Genomic DNA, 21,670 nt, shown 5'->3' with positions numbered 1-21,670 from the left:
GCCGGGCTGCGGGGCGGGCACGCACCCGTCCGCCTCCGCCGCGCCCCTGCCTGCGTCTTCTCTACGTCATCGGGCAGGGCGTCCAGCCGGCCCTGGGCCCCGCTCTCAGCCCGTCCGGCGGGCCGGGCCGGGCCGGGCCGGGGTGGGAAGCGGCGCGTTTGGTCAAATAACCTCGCGGCGAGTCCCCGCGTCCCTGACGCGCCGCGCTCGCGGGCAGGGCTTGGAGGGGCGGCTTTTTACACAGCCAGATGATGTCACTGTCGAAAGTTTTCAGAGGCAAACGGCCCCAGCTGGGAGGAACGCAGCGGCGGGGAGCAGCGGGGGTTTGCCGGCGGCCTCCGGGCCCCAGCGCTTTGGATGAGAGATGCTGGGGGGGGCGTGTCCTGACCGCGCGGACAGCGCTGCCCGAAAGGCCGCGTTGGGGTCCCCACCCTGCAAAGCCTGAGGCACTCGCTTACCTTTAGGCGCCTGGATAGTCTCCTGGAACTCACTGTGTCATGAAAATGAAGCGTGTGCATAAGTGCTGGCAGGAGACCTGCCACTACTTGTTGTATTTTACATCTATGTGCTTTTTTAAATCGCGATTAATTTTTTTTTTTTTAGCCGCTTGACAGCAACCATTAAAAAGAAATTAATTCTCTCCCTGGAAAGGTAGCTATAAACTGGCCACCTCAACATTTTTAAGCAGTCTTTAAAAATAGTACTGTACTTGGTGAGGAAGGAACTTTCTGGTTTTTTGATTCGTTGAATTAGTTTGTTGTTGGTCTTTTTTTTTTTTTTTTAAAAAAATCTAGGATCATAGTTTTAGTTGGTGCCCAGTCCTGAATTATTTGTGCACCGAAAACTCCATCAACTTCTACTCCATTGACTTTGGTAGTGATTTTAGGAACTCAGGGCAAACAAGATCAGAACCTTTTGTCTGCAAATGGTAGCAGTGGGATACACTGAAGAGTTGAAGGGGCTTGCAAACCTGCATAACTTTTTGTAGGTGAGTAGTTCCACTAATTTTGATGGGATGATTCCCGTTTAAAGGATCTGAGCTATAAAATGCAAAGTAAAATACGTTTTTAAAAATTGTCAACATATATAAAGTAAATATCCTTAAAATAGAGTTCACAAGCAGCATTTTTCTTAGGTTTGTCTCTCTCTAATTTTCAGTTCTACATGGAAATATATTTTCCTCACTTTGTGTCGGTATGGTGAAATTGGCATTTACTGATAAAAATCTAATACTTCCAAGCCAAAAATAAGAGAAAGAAGAGCAAACAAGGCCCTAATCCTACAAACCATTGTGCATTTGCTTAACTTTACGTATAGGAGCTATCTCTTTGAAATCAAAGGGGCTAAATGCAATGTGTAAAGTTAAGCACATGCGTAAGTCTTGGTATATTCAGGACCAATGTATGTAAAACCACAAGTGAAGTATAGGTTATTTGTTCAGTTACAGTACCTTAAACAGTTTGGCAAGATTATTTTTATTTGGAGATTTTGTCCAAAAAAAATTGTGTATCGCAACTTTTTTTGTACAAGAGCAAATATAATTTGAATAAAATATTAGTCTTCAAATTTGCTGAAATACACACAGGAAAAGTAGTTATAATTAACTTGTACTTATACCAAAAAAAGGCTTTTTTTTTTAACACAGAAAATGTTTTGTGTGTATATCTCCGTTGTGAGAATGAAATACAATATATGAAACCTATATATTTTCATAGAAATATTTTTCTCGTTATTTTAGTGTTGTGTGGTGGAAAGGAGCAAAATTAAACAGAATTGAGGTTACCTTCCTGTACCCAGAAACAAATTTAGTCCAATGCCTATCATATCCACTGCACACAGGGATACTAAGAGTTTGGAGTGAAGATCTCTGCAAGATATTGCTTTAGGGTTCACCCAAACTGAACTGATTCATTTTATATTAAAAGTGGGGAGATGGTAGTTCTTCAGGCTATTTCCATCCACATAAAGAGAAGTAGGGGTCAATTGGTTGTTCAGGGATCAGTGCATAATTGTGAATATTTTAAAAGGTTTTAAGGGACATTTGTCCATGTAACAAAACCTTAGATAGTCTTGTTTTTCATCCTCATTTGTCAGATGGAATAAATCAGGCAACTTGTTTTGAAATTTTATCCTTAGCTCTCTGCTTTAAATTAGGCACCTAAATGCACACTTAGACACTTAAATGAAACTGAATTCATATTCCAAGAAGCCGCTGATGTGAAAATTTGGGGCTAAATAACTTGACTAGGGCCACAGCAAGAGTCAGTAAGCTCCTTGGGTTAGGTACGTCTCTTACTATGTGTTTGTACAGGACTACCACAATGGGGCCCCACCCCGGTTGAGGCATTTGAGCGCTACTGCAATGCAAACAGCTGTCAGTGGCACGATAAGAACACAGAAGTCCCTTGCTCTTAATGCCACTTTCAGTTTACTAGAAACTAGATCATATTAAGAAGAAAAGGAGGACTTGTGGCACCTTAGAGACTAACAAATTAATTTGAGCATAAGCTTTCGAGAGCTACAGCTCACTTCATCGGATGCATTCAGTAGAAAATACAGTGGGGAGATTTATATACACAGAGAACATGAAACAATGGGTGTTACCATACACACTGTAACAAGAGTGATCAGGTAAGGTGAGCTATTACCAGCAGGAGAATGAGGGCTGTGGCGGGGGAGGGGGGCGGGGGGAGCCTTTTGTAGTGATAATCAAGGTGGGCCACTTCCAGCAGTTGATAAGAACGTCTGAGGAATGGTGGGGGTAATAAACATGGGGAAATAGTTTTACTTTGTGTAATGACCCATCCACTCCCAGTCTCTATTCAAGCCTAAGTTAATTGTATCCAGTTTGCAAATTAATTCCAATTCAGCAGTCTCTCGCTGGAGTCTGTTTTTGAAGGTTTTTTGTTGAAGAATTGCCACTGTTAGGTCTGTAATGGAGTGACCAAAGAGATTGAAGTGTTCTCTGACTGGTTTTTGAATGTTATAATTCTTGATGTCGGATTTGTGTCCATTTATTCTTTTACATAGAGACTGTCCAGTTTGACCAATGTACATGGCAGAGGGGCATTGCTGGCACATGATGGCATATATCACATTGGTAGATGCGCAGGTGAACGAGCCTCTGACAGTGTGGCTTATGTGATTAGGCCCTATGATTGTGTCTCCTGAACAGATATGTGGACACAGTTGGCAACGGGCTTTGTTGCAAGGATAGGTTCCTGGGTTAGTGGTTCTGTTGTGTGGTGTGTGGTTGCTGGTGAGTATTTGCTTCAGGTTGGGGGGCTGTCTGTAAGCAAGGACTGGCCTGTCTCCCAAGATCTGTGAGAGTGATGGGTCACACTTCAGGATAGGTTGTAGATCCTCGATGATGCGTTGGAGAGGTTTTAGTTGGGGGCTGAAGGTGATGGCCAGTGGCATTCTGTCCTGTAGTAGGTAACTCCTGGGTACTCTTCTGGCTCTGTCAATCTGTTTCTTCACTTCAGCAGGTGGATACTGTAGTTGTAAGAACGCTTGATAGTGATCTTGTAGGTGTTTGCCTCTGTCTGAGGGGTTGGAGCAAATGCGGTTGTATCGTAGAACTTGGCTGTAGACAATGGATTGTGTGATGTGGTGGTAGGCATGTAGGTAGGCATAGCAGTGAGTAGGTTTCCGATATAGGGTAGTGTTTATGTGACTATCGCTTATTAGCACCGTAGTGTCCAGGAAGTGGATCTCTTGTGTGGACTGGTCCAGGCTGAGGTTGATGGTGAGATGGAAATTGTTGAAATCATGGTGGAATTCCTCAAGGGCGTCTTTTCCATGGGTCCAGATGATGAAGATGTCATCATTGTAGCACAAGTAGAATAGGGGCATTAGAGTATGAGAGCCGAGGAAGTGTTGTTCTAAGTCAGCCATAAAAATGTTGGCATACTGTGGGGCCATGCGGGTACCCATAGCAGTGCCGCTGATTTGAAGGTATACATCAATAAGGATGTATCAGGGAGTGGATGTGTCATTACACAAAGTAAAACTATTTCCCCGTGTGTATTCTCCCTCCCCCCCCCCCCCCCCCCCCGCTGTTCCTCAGATGTTCTTGTCAACTGCTGGAAATGGCCCACCTTGATTTCCACTACAAAAGGTTCCCCCCGCCACCCTCCCCGGCTCTCCTGCTGGTAATAGCTCACCTTACCTGATCACTCTCGTTACAGTGTGTATGGTAACACTCATTGTTTCATGTTCTCTGTGTATATAAATCTCCCCACTGTATTTTCCACTGAATGCATCCGATGAAGTGAGCTGTAGCTCACGAAAGCTTATGCTCAAATAAATTGGTTAGTCTCTAAGGTGCCACAAGTCCTCCTTTTCTTTTTGCGGATACAGACTAACACGCTGCTACTCTGAAAATAGATCATACTGTTGAGCTAACCCTCCTTGCAGCCAGAGGTCACAGTAGCTCTCAACAGAGAAGCCTGTTTGCATGCAGTTTGCTGAAGCCTTAGTTACATCAGGTATATACCGCCCTTCGTAAACACAAAAACTGATCTGGAATTATTTTAAATATCTGTGGATTTAGGATGGGGACCATATGGAACTGATGGGATTTGAGGGGAGAAAGACCTGTATGGAATTATGGATTCTTTTGTTGTTGTTGTTTTGGGGAGAGAATATTTTATCCAGGGAATGTCAGATATGTCATTGACTGAAACAGAAATTTTTCAGGGAGCCCTTGACATTTTGTCTGAAGCAAAAAAGTACTGAGGCACAGTCACAGAAATAAATAGTGCAAGAAAGGCACCAAATCTCTCAGTACTAAACAGGAAGTCTTGGGTCATGGAACCAAGATTTCTTCAGGGTTTGTGGAAATTGGCATCTTAATGGTGTTTCTGGACCAGTGGCTAAAGAGTCACAGGGTTATTAAAATAAAAAACAAGGACTAGCCTAGATTGGAAGCAGGCCAGAGAGAGACAGAGAGAATAGCAAGAGCAGGATAGACGTTGATTGGATTGAAGAGTCAGAACACAGTGACAGAAGCTCCTGATAGGAAAATAATACAATCAAGAAAGAACCGCCTGGAAGTTTCCAAGGGTGGCATGTCACCACCATCATTTGACTGGTGCTCCTGGAGTTACTGTTTCCTTTGGGACCAAACCTTCTGGAGCTTGGGGAATTCTTCCTGTTATGAATTAGGGAACTGAGACCCAAGAATGAGAATCTTGTACAGATGGTACTTATGGCGCCATTCGGCACAGTAAAACATATTGTGAAATAATATATTTTAATATCTGGACAAAAAAGCTAGCATAAATCTGCTGCCATTAGATTATCAGTAATCCTTTTGAAAAATATTCTATCAGTTAGCCCCATTTATCAGCAGAAATAACTGTATGAACATCTAGTGATAGCCTTTGTATGTGAAACTCCTCTAGCAGAATTAATATAATTGACTCCAGCATTTGTTCTGATCTAAACAGGAATTTGTAGCCTGCTCTTTGAGACTCTCGTATATAGCAATTAAATGTTTTCTAGTTCCATCTTGAGGTTAAAGGACTTTTCATGACTCACTGTCCATTAAGTGAGTCATGGTTCTATATAGCATAAGAATCCTGATTCAGAACAGCACATGCTTAACTTGTCCTGTATAAGGAAGCTTTCCTGGATCAGGACTAAATTAGTATTCTCAGACAAGAAAAAAGTTAGAGTTAAGGTTTTAAATGAACATGTCAGACTGCAGGTGGTTGAACACTGCCTCAGAGATCTATTTATGACTAACAACAATGTTGTCGCATCTGTCAGTCTTCAGACAGTGACACTTCCTACTAGTTTTAATTCAGTCCTGGGCTCACTTAGTGTTTGGAAAAGCTTTTCTGACCAGCCAAAGTAAAAACAAACTAACAAATCCCAAACACCTCTCTGAATTCTATTGGCATTCAGGGGAAATCTAATTGAGTCCTGTCATAAGCAAGGTGCAGCTCCTATTTAAGGAGTTCTAGGTTGTTTCTTTTTACCCCAGAAATTTTAAAAATGTCAAAATCATTTAACAGAAACTATGTCACATCTTAACTGTGCTTGGCTCTACTTGTAAAAAAGGACAACAATTTAGGATGAGATTTTAAAAGGTTCCTAAGGTGGTTAGATGCCTAATTCCCATTGAAATTTGATGAGACTAGGACACCTCTGTCTTTAGAGACCTGTCAGAATCCCAGCCTCAGGCTCATTTCTCCAGCAATAAGCCCTATGGCGCTTTCAAAGCTGAGGCTTGAACTATTAATAAAACACTACATTGTGAAAGCCTAAATATCCATAGAGCACGGTTATATATAACCCACATAGAAATTATGTTAAAAGACCAGTAAAGTTATAAAGTCAAGCACTCCAAAGTTAGGAAAGAGCAGAGTCTATTAAGGTTGCCATGCTCATGGCATTATTATCCCCATTTACAGAGGCTGTGCTGAGGCACAGATAGATTAAGGTCAAAAGTGCTTATTCATTTTGGGTGCCCAATTTGAGATGCCCAGGGCCTGGTTTTCCAGAGTACTATTCTACCCCTACCCCTAGGCCTGCTCTTGTCCCCTCTGTATTTTATTCAGGCTCCATTCTCCTCCTCTTCTTCCATGCTGCTGGTGGTCGCCAGTAAGAGATAGTCTTTCTGCTCTCTGCTCCTCTGCCCAGTGGCCTGCAGCACTTGGGAGCAGTAATTGCAGGGGAAATCCTGCTCAGCCCTTGCAGCTCTGCACTGGACCATGCTCACTACATATGAAATCATTACAGAATTTAGCTGTCAAGCTAACAAGTCACTCCTGAGCATTTGCAGTCAAAGATTTTTCTTATAACGTGGCCAAATTTGGGCAGTTTTGCAAGTAGACAACAAAAGACCCAGTGCTGACACAAACGCCACCCCTTTGCTAAATGTTAATTCCTTGTTTGAAAGCATGGAGGTACTAAAACGTATCAGTTAAACAGTTGTAAGATTTATTTAAAAAACATGGGCAAAACAATGTATTTTTCCCTAATGTAATTCTTGGAACGGGCTGAACTAGTTTTGCTTACATTAAAAAGAATTAGCTTAAGCAGACACCAGCTATAGAAACAAAATATCACCGTTGATCATTGTCTATACCAGGACATTTAACTGCAATGGGGTTCAAACTCGCTTGTTCTAAAAGTGGGTCCATCTTCATTTGTAGTTAAACCGTTTTCAGCACAAGTTCAGCTGCCCCCATTGCTGACTGTTATCAGTAATGTATAATGAGAGTGCTCTTGAAGGACTGAGGGCCAGACTGTTAAAGTTATGGAGGTATTTAACAGGGTGTGCTGAGTCATGAGCTGGCTCAGCACCCTTTCACTCAAAGCCCCCCAGTGTACATTAATTGGGACCTGACTGAAAGACAGATAGTTGTCAGAGGGTGCCAACTAACTGAGTAGAGATACAGCTGAAAGGCTAATTGGGTGGAAGTATAATCCCCAGCATCTGGGTCTATATAAGCGAACAGGAAGATGTGACTAGAGCAGAGGTGGGCAAACTACATATCTGGCCCATGGGACTGTCCTGCCCGGCCCCTGAGCTCCTGGCCCAGGAGGCTCACCTCCAGCCCCTCCCCCACTGTTCCCCCTCCCATGCGGGCAGCGGGGCTGTGAGCTCCTGCCACTCGGGGCGGCGACAGTGGCGCACACGGCGGTGGAGGAGTTGGTCCGGGGGGGGGCAGACAAGGGGTGGTTAGGGGTGGGGGGAATCCTGGGGGGCAGTCAGGGCACAGGGAGCAGGGGGCGGTTGGATGAGGCGGAGGTTCTGGGGCGGTCAGGGAATGGTGGGGTTGGATAGGGCGTGGGAGTCCCGGGAGGCCTGTCAGGGGGTGGGGGTGTGGATAGCTCAGGGCAGTCAGGGGACAGGGAGGGTTGGATGGGTCAGGAGTTCTGAGGGGGACAGTCAGGGGGCGGGAAGTGGGAGGGGGCAAATTGGGGCAGGGACCAGGCTGTTTGGGGCACAGCCTTCCCTACCCGGCCCTCCATACAGTTTCGCACCCTGATGTGGCCCTTGGGCCAAAAAGTTTGCCCACCCTGGTCTAGAGCGAAGAGTAGGCAGCCTGAAGGGAGGCAGGAATAGGTAGAACTGATTACTGCTAATGTTGTACCCTTCCACGGAAACAAGTGGGGGAAACTGGTTACTGACTGTAAATAGTATGTAAATAACTCTCTAGGCTGCTGAACGGATATAGTGAAGTATGGTGTGGTCACTTACTGTGGCTGAAAAAGACTCTCAGGGAGCATCCTGTGACATGCCAGAAGATGCAGATAGGTGCTTTTTAAAATCCTACCAGGTGCTTAAGTGCATTAGGCACCTAACCTGGTTAGGCATTTTTTAAAATTCCATTAGATGCCTATCTGCATCTTTAGGTGCCTAAATATCTTTGATAATCTGGCCCTGAGTCCTGCCAGGTATTTTATGCCAAGCCAGGTCAATATTAGACTCCAATTGAGATTCCTCCATCCTGTAACATTCTTTATTTGCAGCTGAGTTGCATTCAGGAAAGTTTAGAATTATTTTCTTTGTTTTCAAAGGAATTTCAATCTGATCCTTACAACTGAAAACCCAACTAACTAGGGTAAGGGAAAGCAAACAAGCTAGCACAGATAAGATAAGGGTTTTAGAAAGCAATTTTTTATCTGAATAGTTACAGGATGGTAGAATCTCAACTGGAGTCTAATATTGACCTGGCTTGCCATAAAATGTCAATATCTCTTAAATCATATTAAACTGTAATCCTATAGTTACACTACAGAGTCCAATGTCCTAGAAACTGTAAAGTAAGCACTGAGCAATGGAGATAAGGATGATAAGAAAATAAAATGTAGCTTATTCACTGATGACAGGAGAAAACTGTAAACAAAAACACATGCAAAAACATTTTAAAGAAAAGATTAACAAATAGAATGGACATTCTAAATGGAATATCTAGTGACACCTGTACAAACTATATTTGCAGAGATAAAGGAAATAAAAATAAAAAAGCAAGACCTTTTTGAAAACATGGACTTCTCCTGAATCACCAAGGATTAGGCCTTGGATTTTATGGCATAACCAGTTTGCCTTCTCTGAGAGCATCATAGTCTTGGAGATCGGGGTTGTACCACAGCTGGGTAAAACCACATGATAGTTGTCTGTGGTTAGAAAGATGGCCAAAGATTTTTTTTTTTTAATACAACACCTGTTACATAAGCTGAAGGGACAATCATAGCCAAATTTACAATAGCAGCCTCTAAATTTGTGTGCACAGAACTAAGCATGCAAATCAGAAGGATACCTAATGACCCAATTTGGGTTGGGTGCAGAAATCAGTTCAGGAATATTCAAACAGTTGGAAGTGCAGTCCTGGGTGCACACATTTAGAGGCTGAGTTAAGGCCACTTTTCTTCCTAGGTTTTTCAATACCATAGGCACAGCACATACAATAAAATATATAGCCTCAGAGAAAAGCAACTAAGTTGTGATAGAAAGTCTCATTGTATATATGTAATGGTGATTCACATTACCAAAGGCATGTGGAGAATTGTTAGGCCTGTTTGTCATTTGTAAGTCCTGAACTTTTTGTTTTATTCTTTTCTAACACAAAAAATTACCAAATTTAAGGGGAAAACAGCTTGTGCTAAGAATATATATATCAAAATATTGTTACATATAGGACTAGTGGCCCTGACATTTGGTAAAGAGACAAAATGTTAATCTTCGAGGTACCATTAAAATCTGTGTAAGATTAGTTGTGATGGAGTTATTACCATTTGGTGATCTTTTTATCGAGAGCATCAGCATAGCAATGGACATTTTCCTCAGTGCTACTCTCCCAGAAACCTTCGCAGAGTTCCTAAATCTTAGCAAATCACTAATAAATAACATCCAATGCATTGTTGCCAGCACTGTAAAAAATTTGCTAGGGATGGTGTTGCTTGCTCTTCTGAGCCAGCAGCAGAGGATGCAGCCATCCCTTCTCTCCTGTGTTCTGCCAGCATACAGACTTGCCCCCTACTGGTGAAAGCTTGTGTTGCAATTTTTTAGAAAATTCATGAAGCAGCTTTCACAATCCACCAAATTTTGGTCAGTACTGAAAACACCCAAGACTGGTTTACAAATCCAGGGATAATTCTATCTAAAATTACACTGTTGGCAGTTCTGCCAATCTTCTCTAAACTAGTTCTATGCACTAGTTCTCATTCTCTTAGGTACTTATGTAGCTCCTGTAGTATTTTACAGATGAGCAAGATTGGTTTCAAGATAAACCTTTATTAAGAATGTACAGAAATAAGGTAACAAACTTCCTACTACTCTGTAGCTGTAGCCTGTGACTGCCCTGTGTGCCGCCTTTGTTTCCCCTCTGAAATTTAGAACAGGGAAGAGTGGAGGCAAAATCAAACTCTTATTGGTTCTCAAAGCTTTACTATGGAGAAACTACTCTCTCCCCCAATATGCAGCACCTCATGGAAAAATAGATTGCATAAAGAATGTAGAGGAAGTATGGCATCTCTACAATTCCTGGAGGATGTACTGTATGTAACATTGCACTCCATATCCCCAGATCTCCAAAATCTCAGGCAAGTACCTTACCCACTGGAGCATCCTTCCTCCCCTTCAATAAAACAAATATGAAGTTTCTAGGCCAGGTGATTTTTTTATTTATTATTATTATTATTATTTTTGGTTATGCAATGTCAAAAAGTATTGGAAGAATTTTCACAAAGTGAAGAAGGAATAATTACTCACCTATAATGCTGCATTTCTGGAGATATTTAACTGGCTTTCAACTTGAGGGTCTCAGCTCTCTAACATGAGTCAGGCCACTCATGTTAAGAGCTAAGAGCCAAGAGTAAATTCCTTCTGAATGATATCTATAGAGAAGGAAAAATTACTTACATGTAATTCTGCTTCTCTGAAGGTATAATTTCAAAGGGATTCTCATTCTTGAGCCTTAGCTCCTTATTGGTTTGTTTCAGAGTAACAGCCGTGTTAGTCTGTATTCGCAAAAAGAAAAGGAGTACTTGTGGCTCACGAAAGCTTATGCTCTAATAAATTGGTTAGTCTCTAAGGTGCCACAAGTACTCCTTTTCTTATTGGTTTGTCTCACTCTACTGAGCTGAGACCCAAGAGTTGGAATATAAATATCTATAATAGTATAATTAAAGTACACCTATATTTTGCTAAGTTCCATAACTGAGAAATGGGTTGTCTGATTCCTCTTAACATTTCCTCTTAAAATTTTCATTGGCTGAAGATCTGCATGCAAAATTTGAGGCACAAAAAATTATTTGTGAGAGATTTAGAACAGGGTAGAGTGGTGGCAAAATCAAGCTCTAAATGAAAAGCTGGTTGTAGCCTTTACTAAGGAGAAACTATTGTCTATAATATAAAGCTAAAGGAAGGACAATTAAGAATATGACAAAGGCATGTGTAAAGAAATTACACCTTTGTGATTAATCTTGTACTAACAAAAGAATGGGAGTTTCTTATAAAAGGAACTAAACTTTCCAGGATATTAAAAAAAAAACAACGGTGGTTTTGTAAAGTAAGCAGTACTTATCGTACTTTTAAATATTGGTTTCCGGCATATTTTTAGTGAGTTTGTAAATCCTTTCCTTTTCTTCTCAGCTACATAGCCTTTGGCATTCCAGCCAATCCTGGAGTGGTTTTAATTAATTATTAATCAATACTTCACCATCAGCAAATTAACAGTTTAGGATATATCAAAGTTAAGAAGGACTCTTGTTTTGCTTACATTATCATTTCATGTTGGTTTCAGAACACTGGCCATCATATTGGCTGATGAGGTTAATTTTCTGTTCCATGAAACCATTAACTTCGTCTATAAACTCCCTATGGGAGTATAACTAAATTCCAAATTCTTGTGGGAAATAAAATTTCTCATGAGGATTTGTAGGACTGCACATTTCTTTATTAACATCGTATCATATTGCCATCTTATTTTTGTCCCAAATATCATGTACTCAAAACTACAATGCAGTTTCTGATGCTAGCAATCTAAACAAAACACATTTTGAGCTGTATTGACTTCTTAATGCACTTGTGGAAATCCCATTTGTGTTAATGAGAGTAGTTTATGCACCTTGAAAGGTCAAATTCTACCTTCCATGCTACTGGCAGGGAGAGGGGGAAGAGAAATACAGGTTGGTATTAGGATCCTGGTAAAATTCTCACAGACTTAGATGAATTTAGGATCAGAGCCAATTTGCAATAGGGAACAGAGTGCAGCTCTTCCAAATAGGAGTGTGCAATGGGAGCAGCACTTCCCGACTCTTACTTGTCACTGCCTCCAAAAGTACAAGCTAGCAAACTGGTGTTTGGACAGGCTGCTCACACCCTTCATTTTTGGAGCACGGTTTAGCATGTCAGCCGACCTCTCCTAGCAGTCTGCAGAGGAGAGGCATGGTGAGGGAAGCTAACTCATTGGCACAAACACAAGAGCAGAATGCCTTAAGTTTGTGGGAGAGCCGAGGTAAAGGAGAAAGAAATGAGTCACTTAAGTGCATGCCATGATGGTAACGATCGAAAAGATTCACCGACATGGAAGCGTGCAGTGATATAACAGGTATATTGCAACACAATGAACTCACGCCTGTGCATAAAGAGGTAGCTCGGGGGGGGCGGTCACTATGAGAGAGCAAAGGCAGGGCCATATCAGACTCTCTGTAAAGTGAAAAATTATAGCTCTAAATGGGGCTGCTGGAGATCAGATCGAAGACCACAAACTGCATCCATCACCCACTGCAATCATTAATAGCGGCCCCAGGGCCAGGAGTGCTTCTACAGGTAAGGCTGCATTGCAGACCCTCCAGCAGGAGCTCAGAGCTACGGAGCTTGACTGTCGAATAGCAAGTGTTAATTAAGCCAGCCACCGCTCCTTTGACCCACGCGGGAGGATGGGATAGCTGGCGGGCACCAGTGGCGCGTGCTGGCCGCTTCCCGGGACGCGGGTCCCCCCCCGCCCGCTGCTCCGGACGCGCTATGAATGGTTTCTCTGTCACGTGACAGCGCCCAGTGGCTCGGTCTCAGCCCCCCTCCCCGCGGAGAGGGGGCGGGGCCCGCAGAGCGCGGGCGGGGCCCTGGGCCGGTGGCGGGCGCCGTTCAAACGCGGCAGCGGCTGGGCGGGAGGCGCCGTCGGGCGAGCCGGAGCCTTTGCAAGGAGGCACCGAAACCCCGGCCCTGCAGGAGGGACAGGAGCGCGCTGTGTCCCTTCCAGGGGGTAGGAAGCTGCAGCCCCTGCCGCTGGGGGCAGGAGTGGGGTTTAATGCCCCCGTTGTTGTCGTGTAACCCAGTCGGCTGGGGGTTTAACCCCCCCCTTTAATATGTAACCCCTCCTGGGTTGGAGGAGGAAGGGGTTTAACCCCCTCCCACCCCCACATTACTGTGTAATTCTCCTCCATTGGGGCAAGCAGAGGGTTTATATCCTCCCCTCCCACCCCAATGTGTAGCACTCTCCACTGGGGCAGGGAGAGGGTTTAATCCCTCCCCCTTACTGTGTAACCCCCTGGTGTGGGGGAAGAAGGGGGGTTAATTACCACCACCCCTCTTACTGTGTAACTCCCTCCACTGGGGCAGGGAGAGGGTTTAATATCCTACCCCAGTATTGGGGATGGGGGGAGGAGTGACCCCCTGCGATTCAAATTCTTGCAGACTTCACAGTGGTTCAACTCCAGATCTGAACTGTGTAGTGTGGGCTCATCTCTCAACACTTACATGCTGATTACAGTTTGATGGAAAGTTTGGGCTGAAGCTCTTCCTGCAACTGGTAACTGTAACCCAGGCCTGATCTGGAGTTTTTACTGGCTCTGTACCCACGATAAGCTGTTTCTTGAAAGCCTGCAGTACCCTTTGTTCTTTAAGACCTTATCTACAACTGATTTTTTTTTCTTACACTACATTAATACAGCTCGACCTATGGTAGCAACAGGGGGCGCTGCTTGATGTGACAGTGTTTAAAATGCCCCCATCCAGTAGCAGATGCTACAAGTGAAGCTGAGAAATGGCAAAATAAAGAACCCCTTGTGTAGACATAGACTGACTCACTCCTCATCTGCAGCATTTTCCAAAACATTTTAAGAGGCTGACAAAATAGTGTGGTTGAAAGCTTCCAGTTGTAGTGTTTTGTGCCCTATTGATTTGACTCAGAAGACTTAAGGCTCCTGTCTCTTATGTTACAGTACAAGCAGTATGTAGTTTAAGGGGCTCTTCAAAACTCGCTCCCAGATTTCTGCTACTTTTTCCTGTAATTCAACATTTTTATGCTAAGTGCCCCATCTTGCAATCCTTACTCTGCCAGCACACCTACTGGAGTCATTGGTCATTTTGCTGGATTAAGGATTGCAAGTTGATGTACTAAATGATGCATCCGATGAAGTGAGCTGTAGCTCACGAAAGCTTATGCTCAAATAAATTTGTTAGTCTCTAAGGTGCCACAAGTACTCCTTTTCTTTTTTTTTAAATGATGTAAGTGTTTTGGAATCATGTTTCTAGTAAAAGGCATATTTGTTTACATAAATATAAAACCTGAATAATTTTTTCTAAAAGCAACTTTAAAAATTTCTAGAATACATCTGTTGGATGAACTAAATGGCTCCAAAAGGCAAAATAAAAAAAAAGAAATACAAGTGCTGCCCTTGTTTGTCATCACCATCTTTGCAGGAAGATGCCGCTGGAGAGCAGGTATGGTGTTAGCATTTTTATCTGAGGACTGGAGAAAGGGAATTGACTTTGTAATGTGCAGGAAGTTTATCCTTGGTGGCTATTTTAATTGACACATTTTATCCCGTGTTATTAGCTCTTCTTGCTACATTTCCCCTAACACACCTTGTAGTGTTAAATTATGCTCATACGCACTTACACATCACCTCTGATTTTGTCTCCATCTTTTAATCTGGCCCTTTAAGTGCAGACATACCTTTGAGTCTCTTACCTGGTTGGAGAAGACTCCCAGCAGTGGATTCAGACTCTTATTTCCATTAAGGACTTCCTCTAAATTGTGGTTTCAAAGGAACAGCTCCATTCAGAATGTATCCTGAAGAACAAGAGGGAAGTTCATTGGTGTCCTGCAGCCCCTTTGTATTGGCTAACTGCAGGGGGTATTTTTGTTTGCAGCAGAGGCATGACTGTGGTCTGAGGTTCCCAGGTGAGGATTTCCTTTATGCCCCAGCTGTCATAGGATTTGTCAACACTGCAATATAAGCCCAGGGCATGTAGAACTTGAGTTATCAGAATCTGGGTTCGTTAATCTAGGGCTTGAGTGTCTATACTTATTTGTAATACCAGATTAGGAATTTGTTGGAGCCTGAGGCTCCAGTGTTTCCACTGCATTATGCAGGCCTGAGTACAGCCACCCAAATCCCAGACTTCTGAGTGCCATCCCAAAATGTGGCTGCTCTGGCCCTTTGTTCATGGTGCAGTGTGGAAAAACTTGACTGTCCACCAAACTTGATTGTCCAGAGGACAAAGAAAGTTGGCTGTGGGATTGTGAAATACTTTTGGCAGTCTCCCAGAGTACAAGTCCTGTGGGGTTGTGTACACACTGCAAAGCAACAGGGCTTGAACCCTGAATCCCAACTTGACTCAGGCTCAACCCTTCCACCCCCCACTGAGATCAAGCCTAGGACCCAAGGTCAGTGTGAGTTGCTTGTAGATGGAAGAGGGGTTAGACTTGAGAGTGAGTTTACATTGCAGTGTAGTCATACCCACAATGTCCGTAGGGGGCCATGGCAGCTTAAACAGGCTGAGTTCTGCTTTAACTTGACCTGCTGTCAGAAACTTGCACTGGGCCCCATGAGAGGGGGAGTGAAAACTATTTCATACCCCAGACTCTGTAAGGGCACAGGGATGAGTCTAGTCTTTCGTAGCTCTGAAACTTCTCAGAATGGATCTCTGCAGCCATCCCTTGCCTAGGCAACTCCCCTTTCCTTCTTTCTCCTTATTTTCTGGCAGACTCTGAGCTTTACTTGTATACTTTCTGATATAAGAAGTGAAAGAGGCCACGATCCTTCCCCTTTTTGATATTTTGAGGCTTTCTACCGTATGCAGGAAAAAGCTTACATATACTATTTATCCAGATCTTAATAATAAAAAAAGCTGTGGGAGGAATTCCCAAAGGGAGAGAGTGCCAATCTCCAGAACATCAGACAGAGATCCCGCACCAAAAATCATGAGATTAAAATATATGAGCTTTATGAAGATAAAGTTCCTGATTATTTTTTGTTTGGTTTGTCTGTCTTCTAGCTGTGCTTAACTCTGGGGAGAAGGGAAAGTCTCAGGTTCCCTGTTATACACGTTACAGGCAGGAAACTTAGATGCTGTACCTGACTATCCTTCCATTCCATCCAGTCATCCCCATTTCTTTATTATTCCCAAGGTTGCCCCAAAATCCAGGCTGTAGCTGCAGCCTCCCGGTTTCTACTTAAAGTGACCCTGGTTTCTGCTGTTCCCCTAACTCCAGATCCCCCTCCACACACCTTTATTTATGCCTACATCTGCCTAATTCCAAACAGCACCAATTTGAGGCAAAATATTTTTGGAATAAGGACGTTAACAAGCCTTATCTACTGCATAAAAACACTGGAGTTTTTGACAACCTCTCCAGAATAGATAGTGCTGCAGTTACAAACAAAGACTATTATCCACTTAGGTTGATATATTTCCACAAAGGCAAACTAGACTAAACTTATGGTTCTAACAAGAAGGTTAACTTAGCCATTTTTCTCCTCCTGTGTATTTTATTGTATACGTCTTATGAAAAGAGTCTCCTAGTGTAGGTAGAATAATCCAGTCCTCAGGTGTCTTGAAATAACTGTAGCAATGCCCATCCCTAGAAGAAAATGTCAATCTTCTAGCCAAATGCAGATTTCAAGGAAGTGATGTTTTCCACTACTGCAACCTTGACATTCTTGGTTATATCATTAAAATAAAAGAATGCTCCTATCTAATATTTTCTGAGTAAATTACTATATTACTGATTTTTCCTGACTGTAGCATCAGTGCCTATGTGCCAAAAACTACCTAAACCAGAGCCAATTCAAGATGTTCAATGTGAACAAATTAACACTGCATTAATGTAGCTTCTTCAAATTTAATATATTATACATGCTTGTCAAAGAACATATGAAAAATATATATTTTGTGTCACGCTGCAGATGTGGGAGCAGCATGTCAGATTGGATTTTTCCCATGGCTGTTGTAGGTTTGTAGCACTTATTATACACGTGATGTTACATGTTTGGATTATGGGAGCAGAGAATAGCTAGTATGTACTATTGTATTAACACTGTTTCATAGGTTACTGTATATTGGATACATTAGTTACATTACTTATATACTTTATATCTTTGCTTTTTAGCTTACACAGTTTGAACCAGATGAAGAAATTAAACTTTTATATCAGTTTGGAAGCTATCTTGATTACATAGAAACTCCCCAAAAAGGTCATGGCAAAATGAAAGGCAAATCCAAAAAGCATGGAAGAGAATGGAAGATACAGGAAACCGAAAGGAAAAATAAGCCTGATCTTTGTAACGGAAAGGAAAATGTGGTTTTGTGTGAAGAAAACACTGCCAATGACACTGATCTTAAAAAGAATAAACATCTTAAAAAGAACAAACATGATACTAAAGCAAAAAGTCATTTGGATTCAACAAAAAAAGACTTTTGCTATAAGCAAAACTCCTTTGTCCCCTGGCCATTTGTTGAAAAGAAAGCAAAGAAAATAAAGCTACTTCAAGATAACAAAGTAATTGATGGTAATGAAGAGAGCTCCAGAGAAGTAAATCACAAACAATATTATAAAAATTCTAGAACAGTACAGAAGGGTAATACTCAAGGAAAACAAAAACGTCTCTGCCTTCCCTCATCACATAATTCTTTTGTAACTGAGAATGGTAAACATAATGAATTAAGTTGTAGAAATAGTTCTTGGTCTCAGACAACTTGCAAACGTCATGGTCTTGATTCTACTGTGCATTATTTTAGTGGTGGAATCATAGCAGGTTTTAAAAAGCGCAGGAAATTGGATAAGGAAGTCCCTGTAGGCTCCAACACTACTGAAATAAACAGCTGCACTAGTAGTACAGAGCCTCTTTTGTCATCTAGTCCAGCAGCTCTGCAGATTAAAACTTATGACTCAGAAGATGAATTCAATGTGGAAACCCTGAGAGATAAGGCAGCTTCTCATATGAACTCAAAAACTGAAGAAATATGCAGCAGCGTTGATCTTAGTCAAGAGCTTTTTATAACCCAGAAGTCTTTTTTACCAGTGCAGATTCCCAATAATAGCAGTACTTGCTTATCCCTCTACAGTCAAAACCATGCTAAAGATGCAAGTGTAGAAAGAAGGTTTAAACAAAAAAACTCTACAGATACTTTGGAGTTTTCTCAGATGTCTTCAAATAGAGAAACATGTGATGAACACAGTCAGTTTTCTCAGTACGGTTTGACACCAAGTAGGGGTAGAAAGTCAGCTACAAGAGAGTGTGCAATTCAGACAGAAGACTTTTTCAGCTCTCCAGTATTTGCTTCCTCCTTAAGAATGAGAGAGAGATTTACAGATTGCCATGAACAACCACTGGACCTCAGTTTGCCTTACAGAATTCGGTCGAATGCTGAGAATACAGGAAGACTGTCCTTGGGTGGTGCCGGTGATGGTGTTCATGTATCTTCCAAACACAGATTAGAGCCTGTGTGTCATATAGAAAATCATCCTGCCGGTCCAGTGTTGGAGGCGGAAAAAGAAAATCATGTGTTCACTCAATCTCAAAAATCAGATCAAGTGAAATACATTCAGATGCTGCTTAATTCATCCTATTTCTTTAAAGTGAAAGGTGATTCAGATAATATAGTTTCTAGAACACAGTTAGTGAAGCCAAAGTTAGGAAACAAAAAAAAAAGAATAGTTGTAGACAGTACAAGACAGGAGAAATCCTAGCCGAGAAGTGTATTAGTCTGAATAATAGTCTGCATATAGACACATACTTTATATATATTTTTCAAAGTGATTTTTAATTTCAAAGACTGCTTTATTCATTATTTCAGAACAGCAGAAGATAGCAGGTAGGCTGGAAAGAAGTACACTTGAAATTTATAACAGGTAAAGTTTAATTTACTTTACTGAATTCAACCTTCACACTGGGCCTTTTCCCCACAGTAACTTGCATATACACCATCTGTGGTGCTTATCTATTTTCACCTATCACCTGTTAAACTACACTCGTGTTGTAGCTTTAACTTTGGACCAAGTAATCCTGTGTATTATGTATGTTGTGAGAACATATCTTCTCATAAAACTTTTAAGTGAATAGTTTAATGAGATCGTCAAATGAATCATATGCTACTTAGTTACTATGTTGTTCTATGTTAGGGTTAGCTGTAGTCTAATTCTGTAATTTAAAAGTAAGTTGTTTTATTTCCCCAAAATTTATACTACATAATTCAAATAAATAGGGAAGGTGTTTAATCAAACATTACAAAGAAAAAAATCTGGATGATGTCTTTTTTTTTTTTTTAATTGGTGCACCTAAAGCAGCACCTGTAATGGTGAGCAAGGAGGTGTCATGAAAAAGACACAACTATGTATCTTCTGGTGAAAGAATGACACCTTCAGGTCCTGACCTACTCTATTGTGGAGTAGGTCAGGTAATATTTTTTTGTTTCCCTTTTCTAGACACACCTGGCAAGCTTACATTTATCTAGAAATGTGCAAAATACTGGTTGTTCTGGGTTGCCTCAGTCAAATACAGTACCGTTCAGATTTTTTTGGTGTCTACTTGACTTCGGATTTTTTGTTTTTATTCTTACACTTAAACCTCCAGGTCTCAGAGCATGAGAAATAAACATTGTTTTAAAAATTAAAACTTATGTAATAGTCTTCCAGATGACAAAGGTATTAAGAAAAATAGTTCACTGTGTTAATTATTCATACTTATGTGGTAGATTATATATTCGGCATACATATGTTCTAAAAGTTAATTATAACAATTTTATAGCATTTTGAAATTAAATATTGCCTTTTATTAAACAAAACTCTTCTTTACTGTGACTGTAGAAGATGGTATTTTTGAAGGTGACAGAAAGCGCTATACATTTTAAAATTCAGAACTTAATTTATATACAGGGAACATTCTTCATTATCCTTTGCCCAGCAACCTGAACCATTTGATGTCTCTTTTCCTTTCTAGCTGCAAATGTGAACCTGCTTAAATACTTCAGAGAGTTTCAGTAGAACTTTGCTAAGCTCCTTTATTCTTGCACTTCATTTTAAACACAAAAATGGTTCTTCCCTAATTCTCAACAAAAATGTAACGGTGCAATAGGTCTCATGCTATGAAGGCTTCATTATTTACATAAAATGTGATATATACATTTCCTAGAATACATTGACTTCTTAAAAATAATTGAGTTAAGCTACAGTTTTCAAAAGAAGTGAACAAAGTATGTTTAATTCATTATATTTGCGTGTGTGTTTACTTGCTAATTTGTAAAATACAGTAATTTAGAAGAGATTTCTTACTCATTTGTGAGACTCAATCAGAAACTATGAAAACAGAACTGATGCTCCTGTGCCTACATCATTCATTAAGAATGGGTTTGAGAGTGACACATGGGACCAGATCAGTAGCAATAGCGAGGGATATAGTTTCACATCCTTAATGTTGAAAACTAACAGTTTTTATAGGACCATTCCAGTTATAGTGTATTGACTGCACATTGAGGCAAGTGAGGGACCAATCCTGTAATCAGCCCATTCTCTAAACCCTCATTGACTGCAGACTCTCTCCCTGCATCCTCCAATGAGGCTGCTTTCAGTACTCATGTGAATTGCAGGATCAATCCCCATTTTCCTATACAGATTTTATTATTTATTGTTAGCTCTCTCAAGCAAATACAGTTAAAGGTATTGGGTATCAGTTAAAAATGGAGCACTTCCTAAGTGTCTATTCAAGATAGATTCTCTTTTATGTCCCCATGTTAGCATAAATGTGCGCCTGCCCACTGATGGCGGTTTGCCTGATAAAAGCCACTTAAACCAGAATAAAGATCAGGGGGCTCCAGAATCCCCCACCTTTGCAGAAAATTAGGTAAAGAAAGAGGGGGTGGATTTCAGGTGCAGAAAACTGACTGCCAACGAGTAAAACACAGGCACAATGTGCCTCTGAACTTTTGCTAGGCCTGTCAACAAACACCATCTAAGTTTTGCTAAACAAACTGTATTTAGCTGTGTGTCCCTTAAAACTGGGAATGTTTTCAAGGCCTGTAACTTTCAGTTTTACAGAAAACAGTGGGTCAGATCCTAGTCAATGCAAAGTCTGTCTTATCCCACCTTCGCTTCCATCCTTTGGTCTTGTACCTAAGTAAGAACATAGCTGGATCCAAGGACTTGAGACCTCAATTGGGACCCTGCGTACCTGTAAATGTGTTAGGAGTTGATTCACCATTTTATGTTCCTACATTCCTGATACTGGCAAATGCCTCCTTACTCTTGTCTAAAATTTGTAACTGCAGTCTTTACTCCACACTACTGGAAAAAAAGGTAAATTTGTATGGTTGCAGAGAGTACTACTGTGTAAGCTGTACATTGGGATCTTACATTCAGTGCAGTCTTTGGAAAGATCAATAATTTGCTTCTAAACTGAATTTTTACCTCAAAGGATAGTCTTT

General features: G+C 41.4%; 2 protein-coding genes across 4 annotated transcripts in view; one reads left to right on the top strand and one right to left on the bottom strand.

Annotated features, from left to right (window-relative positions):
- USP47 (ubiquitin specific peptidase 47) overlaps positions 1–480 on the bottom strand; it is a 94,696-nt gene extending 94,216 nt beyond the window's left edge. Inside the window, exon 1 of the mRNA XM_073347602.2 lies at positions 459–480. The gene's annotated coding sequence lies outside the window, so the exon portion shown is untranslated. The remainder of the gene's footprint in view (positions 1–458) is intronic.
- Positions 42–20,635, top strand: LOC140912706 (uncharacterized). Of its 3 annotated transcripts, XR_012159354.2 has the most exons (4): positions 42–988; positions 14,571–14,686; positions 17,361–19,616; positions 19,649–20,635. XR_012159354.2 is itself a non-coding variant. In XM_073347607.2 (3 exons), exons 2-3 carry the CDS (start codon positions 14,594–14,596, stop codon positions 18,939–18,941), a joined length of 1,674 nt encoding a protein of 557 aa, XP_073203708.1. In that variant the 5' UTR covers positions 42–988; positions 14,571–14,593; the 3' UTR covers positions 18,942–20,634. The 3 variants fall into 3 exon arrangements, 2 of the variants coding, with proteins under 2 accessions (XP_073203708.1, XP_073203709.1); XM_073347607.2 differs by having other exon boundaries at positions 17,361–20,634; XM_073347608.2 differs by lacking the exon at positions 14,571–14,686 and having other exon boundaries at positions 17,361–20,634.
- Positions 20,636–21,670: the final 1,035 nt, after the last annotated feature.

This window comes from Lepidochelys kempii, chromosome 6 (genome assembly GCF_965140285.1).
Source record: "Lepidochelys kempii isolate rLepKem1 chromosome 6, rLepKem1.hap1, whole genome shotgun sequence".
Lineage (NCBI taxonomy): Eukaryota > Metazoa > Chordata > Testudines > Cheloniidae > Lepidochelys > Lepidochelys kempii.
Note: the sequence above shows the minus strand (reverse complement) of the source record. Positions and strands in the feature narration are given on the sequence as shown.

What these genes read in the sequence shown, in the direction of transcription:
- LOC140912706 (XM_073347607.2), top strand. Translation starts at nt 14,594, where the DNA reads ATGGCTCCAAAAGGCAAAATAAAAAAAAAGAAATACAAGTGCTGCCCT. An exon ending in AAGATGCCGCTGGAGAGCAG is followed by an intron (nt 14,687 to 17,360) that starts GTATGGTGTTAG and finishes TTTGCTTTTTAG; the next exon opens with CTTACACAGTTTGAACCAGA.